A 16484-nucleotide genomic window follows, 5' to 3' on the forward strand; every position below is an offset into this window, starting at 1 on the left:
ACTTGATTAAATCTACCCAGTGTTTTAAGCTTTGGGGCTCTGATGACCTTGATGCTATTGAGAGTTATGCAAAAGGAGGAGGTTGGCTAAGATCTCTCCAGGACCTACTGTGATGTTAAAGCTGTTGAGATGAACAGGTGATACTCTTAATTTGGCCTGAAGGTCACAACCCTTGGGTTCAGACAGGCAGTCTCTGGAAGCTAAGCCCCTTGGCTAAAGAGGCCCCATCACTGCTCCACAATTCAGCAGATTTCAACTACTGCAGTGGGAGATGAGGAGGTAGTTTGAGATAGTGGGTCTCAGACTAGCCAGGATTTGACGAGTAATAGATTGCACGGCTAGAGTACGGGCGTAACCCACATCAGCGTGCTCAGCAGCTACAGACTGGTGCCTCTATCTGAAGACTAGACATCCAAGTATGTGACAAAGCACATAGAGACGTGCCCAAGCACCTGAAATGTGGGTTTGTGAAACAAGTTTACAAGCTCTCCTGAAAATCCCAGGTCTTCCAAAGGAGGAATTAGGCACCCAAATCAAACTCCAGGCCCCCACTGGAAGCAAACTTGATGGGACACCTTTGAAAATCCCAGCATGAACGGCTGAGTAGCCTGGAAGTTCTACTCCCTATTGCTAAGGCTTTGGTTACGAGGTAGGCCCAGAATGAAGACAATCCCCCAGCCCCAATGGAGGATGTCGTGACCAACAGAAAATGAAGCTTCACCTTCCCCCAGCATCACATTCCTCCCTCTTTTCAGCAGGAACCGCTAGCGCCCCCAGTACGCTTACCCAGACTATGTTGTTATTCTCAGATGAGAAGTTTGGACCCAACTCATCTACGTGTGCGGCGTTTGTGCTGACGGGCAGGGGAGATCTGGCAGCATCTCCGAAGTCCAACAGGTTCCCCGTGGCAACTGCTGTGTGAACAGAGCAAAAAAGGTTACCTGGAAAAACAGGTTACAGAGGGATTCTTTCCCTCCAGCTTCTACAATGAAGAGTTTTGCAGTTCTCCTTCCCTTGCCCTCCCCACCCCAATAAGAGGGATATGTACACCTTCCTACTGGGCTAGGCTGCCACCACTGATTTGCTTTACGTTAACCAGTAGAAGGTCCTTCTCCAACCTCCCACATCAGGGCCAGGATAGTGCTAGGCACTGTACAAGCCTCTGGGCAGGGACTGTAAAATCTTATGTGCCAAGTAGACAAGAGAGTGGGAAGGGAAAGAGGCCCAGATGAGTTAAGTGATTTCCCCAGGGTGACACGGCAGGGAACAGAACCTTGCCCAATGGACCACACTGCCGCCACTGTCTTGATCTATGCTACGCTAGGAGGACAGATGATTACTGGGCGGAGCACTGCATTATCAAAGCCCCTCTGTGCAAAAAAAAGCCAGGAGCCTCATTTTTACCGCAGGACACCCTGGATTAGGCGGTAAAGCAGACTGAAGACTTGCAGCGGCTTTGTTTAAGCATGGCATTAAATATGAAGTGGGAATAGCACACACTGCACATTGTCCCCTAGGTTCTTTTGATATTAATGTTATTGCAGCCCATAACTACATTCAGTTTAATACCACACACAAGTGTACATTTGCATCATAGGACTATTGGGGGAGGTTTTGGTAACCAGGCAAAAGGTAGGTGGGTGTTTGTTTTTTTCCTGTCTTAAACTGCCACATTAACTGAATGTTTGCTGCTCAAGTTAGTCAGTTTGCTAGCTGGCAAGCGTCTCGTTTTATGTTTCAGAGTTAACACCTCATTGAGATGCGTGGGGCAGTTCACACCTCTCCAAGCAAGAGATTCAGGCTGCTTGCAGTCTCAGGGCTGGCCTACACCCGAGTTGTGTCATCTTAATTACATTGCTCAGGGGTGTGAAAAGTTTCATGCCCTCTGCAATGCAATTAAGCCGACCACAACTGTTTTGCCTGTTCCTTTGCCAGCTTGTATCCCTCATAGCGTTCTAGCCTTCTTACTTTCTGCCATCACTTAAAAACTTTTCCTCCTGCACAGTTGGACCATCACCATGTCTACTTGCCAAGAAGTTTCCCTCCTTTCATTTGGCCATGTCCCTCTTCTCCCCGCAGCCTCACTGATGTGATCATGGTCCGTTTGGTTGTAGACTTGTCTGCAAGCCTCCACCACTTCATTGTTTTGTCTCACAACTCCTCTTTTGCCCATCCCCACACCCCACTAGCCTTGACACCCCGAAGTCCATTACAAAGCAACATAATCCGCTCTCCCGGAATCACTCCATAGTCCCCCCGTTTGTTAAATCTCTTCTTGGCAGGACGCAGCCACTCTATGTAATGAAGTGCGCCTCCCTTTTTACAAAGTACGGATTGGCAACAATCAGGCCATGGACTCTGGCTAACGAAGACGTTCTCACCAGCTGCCCGTCTGGTTCCAAAGCATCGTATTGGACAACAATTGTTTTAGCCCCTGGGTTCTCCCCCATGTCCACTGAGAGTTGCATTAATAATCAGGCACTTAGCTGGACCTACTGATAAGCAAGAAACCACTAGCTACCTGGAATTCCTCCTCCTTGGTCTCTACTCACTGCTATCATCAGCCGCTCCCTCTTCTTCTGGATGTCTGCTCTCATAGCCTGTAATGTTCTGCCAGGATTATTCTCTCTCTATTCTTTTTTTTACTACTGATCCATGCTACTGAGCCATAAATCCTCAACCTCCATAGGTTCTGACCCCTTCCGTTCTGTTCCTTGTACACAGGCAATATGCAGAGCCCTCCTTCTCTTCAGCGTCTCAGCTACTTCTTCCTTTCCTGGTCATGGCTCCCGCCTTCAGGGAAGCCGGATGTAGTTCTTGGGCTCGCTTTAGCTGCACGTGCCCAGAATGCAGCAGCATTTACTATTTTCCGCAGCCTTCAGGTGAAGCAATTGTGTGTCACTTCCGGGGGGAAGGGGGAGGGGAGGGAGAAGAGATGGAAGGGGGACACCCTAGCATTGTATTCATATTCTCCCCGAAGATAGATGCAGAGAGAGCATGTGATTGTAAATGCTGCACCAAGCTGGCTGGTCAGGCCTGACGTTTCTTGGTGTGTTTTAAGTGGACTCTCTGCCAGCCAGTGAGCAGCCCTGCCTGCCTGTATCCAGGGCATTTAGAGAAGAGGGGCAGTAGAAGCCATCACTGAGGATGGTTCTCTTCACAGGTGGTTGGCCAATAACAAATCTACGCCACTGACACAAAAGTTGTTTGCTCGGCACCAGTCTCCACATTTCTGTGGGGAGACTCGGTCAAATCCAGATGAAAAAAACCCAGTCGCTGCTCGAGGTCTTTAGAGCCCTGAAAGCTAACAGGGTGTTCATCACTTACATGCTTTAAGGCAGGCAGGATCTTCTGAGTTTGGGCCACTTGCACCTTCTCCCTCAGAGATGGACTTTTCCCTCTTTTCTTTCTCTGTAACAAGAACGACTCTCTCATTGTCTCATAGACTTTAAGGTCAGAAGGGACCATTATGATCTAGTCTGACCTCCTGCACAATGCAGGCCACAGAATCTCACTCACCCACTCCTGTAACAAACTCCTAACCTACGTCTGAGTTACTGAAGTCTTCAAATCATGGTTTAAAGACCTCAAGGTACAGAGAATCCTCCAGCAAGTGACCCATGCCCCATGCTGCAGAGGAAGGTGAAAAACCTCCAGGGCCTCTGCCAATCTGCCCTGGAGGAAAATTCCTTCCCGACCCCAAATATGGCGATCAGTCAAACCCTGAGCATGTGGGCAAGACTCACCAGCCAGCATCCAGGAAAGAATTCTCTGTAGTAACTCAGATCCCATCCCATCTAATATCCCATCACAGACCATTGGGCATATTTACCTGCTAATAATCAAAGATCAATGAATTGCCAAAATTAGGCTATCCCATCATACCATCCCCTCCATAAACTTATCTGTAGGCATTGGATTTCCTGAAGTGCATTTCACTAACAGAAACGGGATCTGCAGTGATCATAAGAGCTGGCTGGGAGCTTTCCCACCAGGGCATTTTCTGTCAAAGCATTTGTTTTGCCAAAATTGAAGTTTTACCACAAAAAGTTTGATTTTCCAGGGGGAGGGGATTTACTGAGGGCTCCTGGACTGACTACCTAGAAGACACACCTGCAAGCAGAAAAAAAATGAAATTGACAAAAGCCTTCTAGGCAAGGAGCCTTGAGATTCTGGTTCTCCCAAAATGCAGTTTTTCTGGAAATTCCTGCCCTGTGAGAAGTTTTGCATTTGACTTTTTGGTCACAAATTAGGACACAATTTTTCTTCCCCAGGCTGGGATTTCCATTTCCAGCCAACTTTTGTGACCACCCGCATCCAGGGCTTCATGTACTCGGGGCAAATGTTTTCTGAGTCGCATCCTCAGGAGACGCTTGTGTTCCACTCACTCGCCAGAAGACCCAGCACCACCCAAAACACTTGGGGCCAGTTCCCCCCTCTTCTCCAGGCCCTACGTGGCCTCTCCGGTGGCATATAAGGGCGGTATAGGAGATGAAAGTGGAAGGGATCTATGAGGGAGGATATTTCCCCAGTGCAGGAGATGCGTAGGGCTGACACAAGTGGCCCTGAACAGCCCTGGAGGAGTGTAGGGCTTAGAGCTATAGATTTTATTTATTTATTGGGGGGGCGGAGGGGGGAAGAGTAATACTCCAACTTACATACCAAGGGATATACCAGCCCCTATAGCAGCCTAGAATCCTGGTGGCACAGACCCCCAGTCATCCCAGGTGCCCTTTCTCAGCGGCACAGCACAGATTCTGCCCCACGGGTTTGGTTTTCAGATGTGCGAGCACCCCAGCTTTATTACATTGGGAGCGATGGTGCTCAGCACCTATTGGGTGGGATGGCGAAGAACAGCCCCAGCCCCTTAATATCGAATTCTCTTTTGCACACTGGCATGGGGCGGGGGAGGGACACAGGTGTCAGGCTGACTTGGAAAGAATATCTAGTTACTTTACAGCTTGTTAGGCACTCTGTATTTCACGTGCCCACCTACAGTGAAAGCAACAGGCAGAGACAAATTTACAACTAGCAGGACTCCGTACGATGTGTCAGCCGCTGATTGCAGACTCTAGACCCTGCCGTCAGAGTCACCAGAAACCTGCAGTTATGTTAGCAGCGCAGCCAGAACGCTCCTCGATCCCCCCCCCGCCCCCCGACTTTTTTCAGTGCATACTTTAAAAGATCACTTGAAAGGATAATAAACCCAAATTATTTCCTTGGATATATGGCAAGACACGGAGAGAGAGACACTCACCTTCCTTGGATGCTTGCCAGAACTCAAACGCTACTTTGAATGCTTGAGCTACAGTTAAGGTAACTGCCTGGGCCTGAAAGACAGTTATACAGTGCATTAGTAGGCAGTTTCTCCCGTAGATTTACATCATTTGGTGGTTCTGCTGATGGATGTGAACCTGGAGCTTATGAGTACTCTGGTGCCAGGACTCTGACACCCCTTTAGAAAGAGTAATCAAACATTGATAGCAGCAAGGATTCTCTGCTCTCCACAGGACGCTGCTGAACAGAGTTGACTGCAGGCGTGTTACACCTAAGAAAACAATTATTTTCAGAGACAAGGGAAGGTGTCACGCTGACAGCTCCGGAGGCTAAAGACCCCTCTAGCCTTAATGCACACAGAGCGCCTTGCATATTGGCCCCTCCTCTGTGCCTCAATCCCGACCTGGTGGGATGACTACTATTAATCCTCTAAGATACAGTGACGGGGGGCATGCAAGTAGTACAGTGACGGGGGCATGCAAGTAGTATCTGAACGCCTCACCACACCCTTGTGAGGCAGAGCAGTGCCCCACTGTACAGATGGGGGAAACTGAGGTACAGGGGGGAGAGATAGCTCGGTGGTTTGAGCATTGGCCGGCTAAACCCAGGGTTGTGAGCTCAATCCTTGAGGGGGCCATTTAGGGATCTGGGGCAAAAATCTGTCAGGGAGGGTATTTGGTCCTTCTGTGTAGCCAGGGGACTGGACTCGACCTTGCAAGGTCTCTTCCAGTTCTAGGAGATAGGTATAGCTCCATATAATAAATAAATAAATAAATAAATAATAAGAGCAGCTAAGTGACTTGCACAAGGTCATACAGGAAGCCTGTGGCAGAGCAAGGAATCAAACTTGGTTCTTTCAAATCCTGGATGAGTGTCCTAAGCATGGGACACCCCTCCGCAATTTTCAGGGGCCATCTGACTGCCAAGAAAAGTGACAGTGATGGCAGGTGTTGGTGGCTGGACTGAGTGCCACCCACTTGTTTCAGTTAAGATGCTGAATGGCTCATAATGACTTTCACTACAGATGTAGGGCTGGATTGGCAGTGGCAGGTTAGTGAGCTATAGCCCATCACCAATTCCTTCCCCTCCTCCCCGTTCAAGTTGGAACAATCTCAAGTAACAGGATAAAGCGCTAGATAGTTGGGGAATGAAAGCTGGTGTCCCCCACAATCAGTTTCAGCTCTCAATGACACAGTAAGAGCTGGATGTTAATGAGCACAGAGAGATACAGGGAAGCTTTCAAAAGGCACAAAGGGTAGTTTAGGCTCCCAGCTCCCAGTGAAGTCAGTGGGAGCCTCTCCTATCTGGAGGGGACTGTTACACCCACTTGCGCCAGCAGCAAGTTTGGCCCTCCAGGCCACACATTTTTTGTACCACTGTAACTAAGCGGGTTTCTTTCTCCACTTCCACACAGTGTAGTAACTGTCCTCGGGTGGCTTCACTTCGATAGTGCAAGAGTCTCAGGGTACGTCAACACTACCCGCCGGATTGGTGGGTAGTCTTCGATGGATCGGGGATCGATTTATCGCAGCTCGTCTAGATGCGATAAATCAATCCCCGAATCGACGCCCGTACTCCACCTCGGCAGGAGGAGTAAGCGGAGTCGACGGAGGAGCCGTGGCAGTCGACTCGCCACCGTGAGGACAGCCAGGTAAGTCCAACTAAGATACTTCGACTTCAGCTACGCTATTTGCGTAGCTGACGTTGTGTCTCTTAGTTCAACCCCCGTCGCCCGCTAGTGCAGCCCAGGCCTCAATGTAGCTTATTTCTCCTGAGTTTACAGAAACAAGCTACACACTGCTGTAACTGCAGCCACACCCATTCACCTGTCTGTTTCTAGACGGACAGAGCTGTACAAAGCCCCCCGCTCAGACCAGCCCTTCGAGCTATAGCAAGGCTTGCTAGGGTTGTGAGGGAGCGATGTGGGATGCTGGGGTCATGAAAGAATGAGTTCATTGAAGATTTTACATGCGGTAGCACATCAGGCACTTTTTAGACGGCTGCTAGTTTATAAGTTTGTGTTTCGAGTCGCATGCAAAATAAATCCAGCTTCCAAGACGTGGAACTTCCCTCTCCTCCAGGCTTCGGGGAAAGCGGAGAAAAAAAGTTTAATTGAGAAATAAGTTTCAAGAGCCATGGGCTTTTGAAAAGGGAAAAAAAAATCAAAACACACAAAACCCATCTCTGCCAATTAAACCTCACAAAGCAGAGGATCTCATTTGAATGTCTGAGCTATTTCCATCTTTGATGGAAGCGTGAATGCTTTATGGCAAAAACTTAAATATGGTAATTAAGTATGAAACTCCCCACAGCTGTTTACAATTTAAGCTGTCACATCTGAATCAAGTTTAATAGACCCAGCTACCGTTGAGAATTGCCCATGAACTAAAAATATGGACTAATTATATGCCAGAACCGGGCAGCTCTACATACCGAACCCTGTGTTATGCCAGGCCCTGGTATCGCAGTATCAGTTTACCTTTTATCAGCATGGCGTTCACGCATTTTATGTGTGGACAAAGAGATTCTACTTTCTACCACCAAAGGCCTGGGAGAACTTTTTATTTTTTTATTTTGAGGAAGACGTATTGAGCTGATGTACCAAAGAGATAATTCTTTTAGCACTGGAGAGATTTAAATTTTAATTTGCAGAGAGTCTCTTATCTTGGCAGCGCAAAGACGGGGCCGCGCTTTGCAGCCAGGAGAGAACTGGTTGCTTCCATTACGTTCCCCGCTCCCCCAGAGAGCTGGGGGAAAGGGATGGAATATTAACACTGCCATTCATGCCTGGAGCGGCAGGGGGTGTTTGGAGCAACAGAATGGGCCATGTTGCTAGGGGGCAAAATTTCTCTCTTCTCTGCCCCAGCCTGACTGAAAGGCGCTTGCTGCAGGGGCAATGCCATAGGAGCTGGGATGAGGAAACCTACCCCGACTCCCCCATGATGTGAGAACAGTTGTTGCTGCAGCCTCTGTTCTGATTACGCTCCCGATTCGGGGAAAAGGACGGGAATGGCAGAAATAAGGGCATGAAGCAGGCAGCTCCCTGCCTAGATCACATCCCCGCTCCCCGTGAAGCTGAGTTCCAGGGTGCAGGGGATGAGCACCCCCAGCCCTGCAGGCTTCCAGCCCCTGCATGGGTTCCTCCCTGCTGCTCTGTGTCTGGGGTAGGCATAGGTCTGGTCCCCCCATCCTACTAGAGCAGGCAGAGGAGGACACCCCCCGTTTCCTAGCACACACACACTAAGCCCAGCCCCCCTCGACTCATTCACATCTCCACTGCAAGGTCTCTCTGGCACATCAGTCCCTGCCTCCCCATTGTGTGAGTGGAGGAGATCTAATCACTCTCTACACCCACTCACAGCTTATGCCCAGTGACCCATTTCTCTCCCTTGCCAACTCTTAAGTACTGGGCCTTGGCCCACACTGTCCCAGCTCAGAAGAGCTCCCCCCTTGTGCGATACATTGAGCCGGGGGGGGGGACGGGGGTGGCAGATGGGAGGGAGAGAAACCAAACAAAAAAACCCCAACTATTCTGCTCAGAACAAAAACAGGCGGCTATTCCCCAGCTCTGGCTATTCTCCTTAGTAAGCATTACGCTCTCGTGTTTCACGCCGTGCGTCACTTACAGCGCAATGGTGCTAAATTTGCCATCAAGTATATTAATAAACGTATCACGGGCTTCGATAGTGAGAGACAGAGAGCTCTTCAACAGTGAGCCACAAAGCAGGGGGGAACATTGAGGTGAAGCAGGAAACAAACACACACACACACACAGTTGAGGTGAAGCAGGAGCAGGGAACACACACACACACACACACACACACACACACACAGAGTTGAGGTGAAGCAGGAGCAGGGAACACACACACACAGAGTTGAGGTGAAGCAGGAGCAGGGAACGCATGCACACACACACACACACACACACACACACAGTCGAGGTGAAGCAGGAGCAGGGAACACACACACACACAGTTGAGGTGAAGCAGGAGCAGGGAACACACACACACACACACACACACACACGAGGTGAAGCAGGAGCAGGGAACACACACACACACACACACACAGTCGAGGTGAAGCAGGAGCAGGAAACGCACACACACACACACACAGTTGAGGTGAAGCAGGAGCAGGGAACACACACACACACACACACACACACACACACACACACACACACACACGAGGTGAAGCAGGAGCAGGGAACACACACACACACACACCTCTCTCCTTTTTTAAATTCTTTCCCACCCATGGAAGAACCCAGTATTCTGGCTGCAACGGTCACCTCACCAAACACACCTACAGTCTTACTGCAGCCATGGGGAACTAGGGACAATGCAGAAATGATGCTGCCTGGCATTTCATTAAGCGAGGAAGAGGCAAGAGAATTTCGGCAGGCGGGAGGGGTTGGAGACAGTTTAGTAAATGCTACTCTTCTCCCTCCCTTTAAGATAAAGGCCCCCTTCCCACCTGGCCTGATTATTAGAAGCTTCAATTCTGCTTATCTTTAAGCATGCGACCAAATCCCACTGACTTCAGTCAGGCTAAACACACTGAAGTATTCATGGGATCAGGGCCTTCAAGTAAATTTTCAGGCTCAACTGTCATTTTTTACTCTGCATTTTGCCTCTTTAATAGGGGACTCTCCCTTCTGAGAAAGGGAGATGGGTCCTCACCCCATGGGGGCATGCAGCCTAGTGGTTAGACTAGCTGAGATCATGGCGCTCCCATAGGAAAACAGACAAAGTTGCGGGTTCTCAGCACCTCAAAGTCAAACCCAGCAAGGAATTTAGAAGTTCCTCCCAACATCAGCACCAAAGCGACATAATAGATTAGATCTGCACTCCCACCAGCATGTATGCAGGTTGATTTAGCCTCACTACATCCTACGATATGCTCGGGCTGTACTGTACTTCTGGAGACGCAGTGCAGCCGACAGCCCTGAGCCGTGTCTGCAATAGGGACGCCAATACCTACAGGCAGAGCAGTTGGCCGGATCAGGCCCTTCGATCAGTAAGCAAGGTCCCTGCCCCGAGGAGCTTAGGAAGCACTGAACCCTGCCCACCGCTCTGGTAACAGCCGTACGGACTTTCTACTGACCAGTTTCCGTTTGGGGCAGAGGAAAGCGTGACACTCCAGGTTCTCGTTGTGCTGGCTCTGAGCAATGTAGGCAAACACTTTATCGTGGCTCTTGTCTGCAGTGCAGTAAGAGATCCTGAAAGTCAGAGCGAGGGACAGTTAGACAATTGGCTTATAGCAGGGTGGGGAGGACACCAGCTCACGCACTGACCTCCGACCTAGCAGGCTGAAGGTCAGATTCAGCATGGCAGACACGGAGGGAGCATGAATACCACCACATTCTAAGAGGCCCCGGTTGGAGATTGGGGGAACGCTTGGCCTGAATGAAGACAAGCCCCATTTTAGGCTTCAGAACCACAACTGGGAAGGCAGCAAAGCGGGACGGAAGGGGAGCAGAGCCAGACACTGAATGATGCATTTGGTGGGGTTACAGCCTCTGAACGGGAGCCTTTACCTGTGCTCAAGGGAAAGAAGCTATTTGCCTGGGTTTTGTGACGTGCTAGTTTTTGAGCTGGGCAAGAGACGCTTTGCAGTCAGGACAATCTCATGGATATTCTCTTCTCAGCAAGGAGAGAGCCCAAGTTGTTCCAGCATCACAAATTACTCCAGAAGCTCCCCTGTGTGCGCTTCAGTCAGAGAGAGAAGCAGACGTCGGGGACCAGGAAAGTCTGTCCGAAAGGATGAGCCTCAAACTCCAGGAGATCTGCTCTAGCAGCTGCAGGCATCCTTGAACTCAGTGGGCCATGGGGAATTCACTCAGCCTGCGGTTTGAGGGACATTCCCTCTGAGGGGCTGAGCTGGGCAGGCAGCGCTTTGCATTTCTGCACAAGGTTTTGGCCAGCAAGCAAGGTGCCCTTTGACCAGCACTGGCCAGGTGAGCAGACTAGAAATGTGCCTGTGTAGATTCTGGGGGGCAGGATCCTCAGATTTTGGAGCGTTTCTTTCCCACCACTCCCCCGCCCGCCCCCTGTGCCGCTATTCACACAGGAATCAGCTACTCCCATCTTACGTCAGTGAGTGCCACTGCGGCACGTGGCAGCTGAGTCACTGAAATGCACTGCAAGGAGCACATGCAACTGTCAGTAATTTAATCTAGCAGGCCACTGAGGATGCGCCCTCCCCACAACACAGGTTCTAAGGAAACCCTGAAGAGGATTAGAGGAAGAAAGGGGGGACCGTGGTTAATCGTCTCACAGCACCAGATTCTCCATTCAGCCCTCGCTCGCATGACTGTCCTCTAGGAAGGGGCAAGTGCATCTCATTTCCCAGACAGACTTAAAAAAGCCACAGTCAAGATTGATTTACACTTTCATTTCTTTTCGTGCATCAGGTTCCTGTTGCTCACTGGCCTATATTTTGTCTTGCCGAGCGGTGTCATACTTTGTATGAGGCACTTCAGGCTTATTCCCCTCCGTCATTTGCTTTCAAAGCAGCCAGGTCGGCCTTTCTGAAAACTGCAGCAAAACCTCATGGGTGCGTGTGTCTCACACACACACACACATCCACCCACCCCCTGCTTCACAGCAACCCCCACTGTTCACCTCCATGTACAAGCATCATTTGTTTTCAACGGCAGGGTCATTCACACCAGCCTCTGAAGTTAATCGGTTTTGTAACTGGAAGGCAACTCACCACACACAAAGGGGAGAGTCTGAACACCACCTACAGCGTCACAGGGGGCTGCGTTTTAAGCTGCAGCGAGTCCGTTAGGATGCCTGCCTGAGCAGAGTCGTGAAGAGATTACAGTGTCTGCCAGGGACGTCTGAGTTTGCCTGATAAAAGTTCCAGGTTTGAGGGGGAGTGCTCCAGAGACCACAGCTGTCGGTTCGAGCATGACCCGGCACATGGTGGGAGAAATTACTTTGGGCAATAAAAGAAAGCTTGCAAGAGAAAATTAAATTCATGCACATCAACCCTCCCTCCTTTAGGGAAAGTTATTCCTTCAGCCAAAGTGGTATTGTTTTACAGAGCTGCCTCTGATGTTGTCAGCTGCCTTAAGACACACAGACTTCAGTCAACTCAGAGCAAACCTTTGTATAAACATGGACCGGAAGGGACAGATTCACCGTTCCCTGTTCAAGTGTCCAAGCTGAATTCAAGGCAGAACTATTCAGACCTCAGGTCTGCAGTCACTTGTTTCCCCACCTCTTGCCCTCCCCTGTGGCATAGTTCCACTGATTTCAGTAGATCAGGATTAATCTGGAGTGATTAAGAGAGCAGAATTGGATGCCAGGTCTGCAGAATTGGATGCCAGAATTGGATGCTGTTAACTTTTAATTGTGAGGGGGCCTACTGAGAGAAAAGATCGCAGAAGGAACTCCACTCTCATGCGTTTTAACATGACAGTTGACTGTGCAGAGCAAGGAAGGTCAATGGTTTTGTCGAGACCCTCAGTGATCCAAAGGCCTCCTATGAACTGACCACTAGGCAATGCAAAATGCCACTACCCTGTATTCCAGAATGGGCCGGGGGGGAGGAGACGTACAACAATACTCCAAGACAGGGGAGGATGGAAGGAGGCATGGAACACAGGAGTCATCAGACTGGATCATACCTGGATCCATCTACTCTAGGACCCAGTCTGCCTGTGACCACACCAGCTGCTCAGAGGAAGGTGTAAGAACCCCACAGTAGGCAAGTATGGGAAAATCTGCCCCCCTCTCCCTCCCGCCATATTAGATTATAACAACAGAAGAGACCATTGTGATCATCTAGTCCGATCTCCTGCACAACAGGCTGTACAGCTTTGCTGACTTAATTCCTCATCCTGGTCTTTAGCATTGCCGACTGGGTCAGGCCCTGAATCTAAGCCATGGTAGGAGTGGGAGAGGGGAAAGAGAGTTAGAGCTGACCCCTTCGAAGCAGGAAGATCCAGCTGGCTAAGTACACCAGCATCCCTAGATGGAGCTTTAAAGGGGCTGCATTTAACCACGGAGCCGGATTAACGCCTGGGAAATCTCCTGCCATTCCCTGCTTATCAGCCTCTTGCTGTAGCTCGGAACCACTTTCGACACCTAACGTCGGAAGTCTGAGGTCTGTGAAGCTGCCTTAAATGTAGTCGGCCTCTTGCCCGCTTCAGAGCGAGTTCGGGCTCCCGGGAGGAGCTGAGCTATTAACGTTGGAAGCCAAAATCCTCCAGCCACATCACAGCAGCCTGCCCACCTCGGTGTGTCTCAGCCCGTGCTGGTCTCTCTAGGGTAAAGAGGAGAGTTCAGCCTCCAGGCTCCATTCAGTGGTTGGCCTCTTTGTCAGGGAGGCTGAAAGCCCATCAGGGCAGGGACTGCGTGTGCTTTCCCTGCCTAGCACAATGAGGCGCCGATCCCACCTGGAATCTCTGGGCGCTACCCAGTCAAGGGGATGAGTCGTTACTGGGACTTAAGCTCAAGTTTTCGCGGAGGGTCAGGCAGAGCCTGGAGAGGAAACCGGGCCATGTAAGTCACCACCCTCCATTCCCGGGCGGATCGTCCCCCTTTTCCACACAGGAGACCCAGCTGAAATCTGACGCGAACCACATCTGACCGCTGCCGTTTGTCAGAGCTCACCGCACGACACTGAAGCGATCGCTTCGGGCGGGACGGAGCTAGAGGGCGTCTCAAACATTCCAACCCTCCTCTCCAGGAGGCGCCTCCGTTACCTTTTCCCAGTCTCAGGCGCTCTCGGCCCTGCGGTACTCGCGTGCGTCTGATTCCACAACACTATCAGACGCCCCGTGGACGGGGCGCATTCTACAGTCGGGGTCACCAATCTAAAGGAACTGCGTGCTTTGTATTTTGCAGAGTTTTCCTTAGCCTTCCCCCTTTCTTGGCTCTGTTTATTGCACTAGACAGACGGTTTCCCTTTGGATTCTCATGGTGGCTGGTGTTCACTCGTTCCCCTCTCCCCGTGTAGCCTCAGCTTTCGATCTTTGCTTTCAAGAACAGATTTGTAAAGATGTGGTCAGCCTCCAGTACAGGTGATGACTGGAGCCTGACGCAGTCTCTCTCCCTGACCTCGCACCAGACTATGGGCTCTGAAGCCAGGGCTAATACTCCCATCAGTTCGAACAGGAACAGGTTTGGGCTCCATGCGTTTACACCAGGGGTGGGCAAACATTTTGGCCTGAGGGCCACATCTGGGTCTGGAAATTGTGTGGCGGGCTATGAATGCTCACGGAATTGGGGCTTGGGGTGCGGGAGGGGGTGAGGACTTCGACTGGAAATGCGGGCTCCGGGGTGGGGCCAGACATGAGGAGATCAGGGTGTGGGAGGGGGCTCCGGGCAGGGGTGTGGAGGTGGGGTGCGGGCTCTGGGGTGGAACTGGGGATGAGGGTTTGGGGTTCAGGAGGGTGCTCTGAGCTGGGACCAAGGGGTTTGGAGGGCAGGAGGGGGATCAGGGCTGGGGCAGGGGGTGAGGGTGTGGGCATGGGAGGGGGTCAGGGGTGCGGTCTCCAGGCAGCGCTTACCTCAAGCAGCTCCCAGAAGCAGTTGCATATCCCCTCTCTGGCTCCTATGCGGAGATGCAGCCAAGCGGCTCTGTGCGCTGCCCCGTCCGCAGGCGCTGCCCCTGCATCTCCCATTGGCCGTGGGTCCCTGCCAATGAGAGCTGCGGGGGTGGAGCTTAGGTTGGGAGCAGCGTGCGGAGCTCCTTGGCTGCCCCTACGTATAGGAGGCGGGGGCGGGGGGGGAGGGGGAATGTGCCACTGCTTCCAGGGGCCGCACAAAGCCACAGTACGCACAGAGTGGGGCAAGCCCCCAACCCCGCTCCCCGGCGGGAGCTTGGGGGCCGGATCAAAATGTCTGAAGGGCCGGACGCAGCCCCCGGGCCGTAGTTTGCCCACTCCTGCTTTACATGCTGAAGTGTCTCCAATAACATACCTGTATATCGAGACGTTTTCTATCAATTCGTTAGTTCCGCTGTCATTTAGGATAATCCCTCTGGGAGATACCTTCAGGGTAACTTTCTGCAGTTTCTTGCCACTTGCTTTAGCCTTTGGAAAGGAAAAGATTTACAAGTATTTAGCATGGTTACATCCAAAGTTATATCATGGTGGCGAATTATTCACTCTAGATGTGTATTGTTTAATAGACAAATTAATGGCACTTGTTACTATCAGAGACTGAATCAGGTACAATAAGTCCTTCATAGAATCTCAGGGTTGGAAGGGACCTCAGGAGGTATCTAGTCCAACCTCCTGCTGGAAGCAGGACCAATCCCCAACTAAATCAGCCCAGCCAGGGCTTTGTCAAGCTGGACCGTAAAAACCTCTAAGGAAGGAGATTCCACCACCTCCCTAGATAACCCATTCCAGTGCTTCACCACCCTCCTAGTGAAAAAGGTTTTCCTAATATCCAACCTAAACCTCCCCCACTGCAACTTAAGACCATTACTTCTTGTTCTGTCACCTGGTACCACTGAGAACAATCTAGCTCCATCCTCTTTGGAACCCCCTTTCAGGTAGTTGAAAGCCGCTATCAAATCCCCCCTCATTCTTCTCTTCTGCAGACTAAACAATCCCAGTTCCCTCAGCCTCTCCTCATAAGTCATGTGCTCCAGCCCCCTAATCATTTTTGTGGCCCTCCATTGGACTCTTTCCCATTTTTCCACATCCTTCTTGTAGTGTGGGGCCCAGAACTGGACACAGTACTCCAGATGAGGCCTCACCAACGTCGAATAGAGGGGAAATGATCACATCCCTCGATCTGCTGGCAATGCCCCTACTTATACAGCCCAAAATGCCATTAGCCTTCTTGGCAACAAGGGCACACTGCTGACTCATATCCAGCTTCTCATCCACTGTTACCCCTAGGTCCTTTTCTGCAGAACTGCTGGCTGGCCATTCGGTCCCTAGTCTGTAGCAGTGCATGGGATTCTTCCATCCTAAGTGCAGGACTCTGCACTTGTCCTTGTTGAACCTCATCAGGTTTCTTTTGGCCCAATCCTCTAATTTGTCTAGGCCCCTCTGTATCCTATCCCTACCTTCCAGCGTATCTACCACTCCTCCCAGTTTAGTTTCATCTGCAAATTTGCTGAGGGTGCAATTCATGCCATCCTCCAGATCATTAATGAAGATATTGAACAAAACCGGCCCCAGGACCGACCCTTGGGGCACTCCGCTTGATACCGGCTGCCAGCTAGACATGGAG

The 16484-nt window shown here is 50.8% G+C and overlaps 1 protein-coding gene across 4 annotated transcripts in view; it reads right to left on the reverse strand.

Annotated features, from left to right (window-relative positions):
* Positions 1 to 16484, reverse strand: part of LDLRAP1 (low density lipoprotein receptor adaptor protein 1) — a 48400-nt gene that overhangs the window by 14878 nt on the left and 17038 nt on the right. For 2 of the 4 annotated variants that reach the window (XM_039511612.1, XM_039511614.1), the window contains exons 3-7: positions 15216 to 15328; positions 10384 to 10498; positions 5258 to 5330; positions 3328 to 3411; positions 787 to 911 (exon numbers count right to left, since the gene is read on the reverse strand). In XM_039511612.1, the coding sequence (XP_039367546.1) occupies positions 787 to 911; positions 3328 to 3411; positions 5258 to 5330; positions 10384 to 10498; positions 15216 to 15328 (510 nt within the window). Of the gene's footprint in view, positions 1 to 786; positions 915 to 3327; positions 3412 to 5257; positions 5331 to 10383; positions 10499 to 15215; positions 15329 to 16484 lie in introns of all 4 variants that reach the window. The other 2 variants (XM_039511611.1, XM_039511613.1) reach the window with 1 other exon arrangement.

Source organism: Mauremys reevesii, linkage group 23 (genome assembly GCF_016161935.1).
Source record: "Mauremys reevesii isolate NIE-2019 linkage group 23, ASM1616193v1, whole genome shotgun sequence".
Lineage (NCBI taxonomy): Eukaryota > Metazoa > Chordata > Testudines > Geoemydidae > Mauremys > Mauremys reevesii.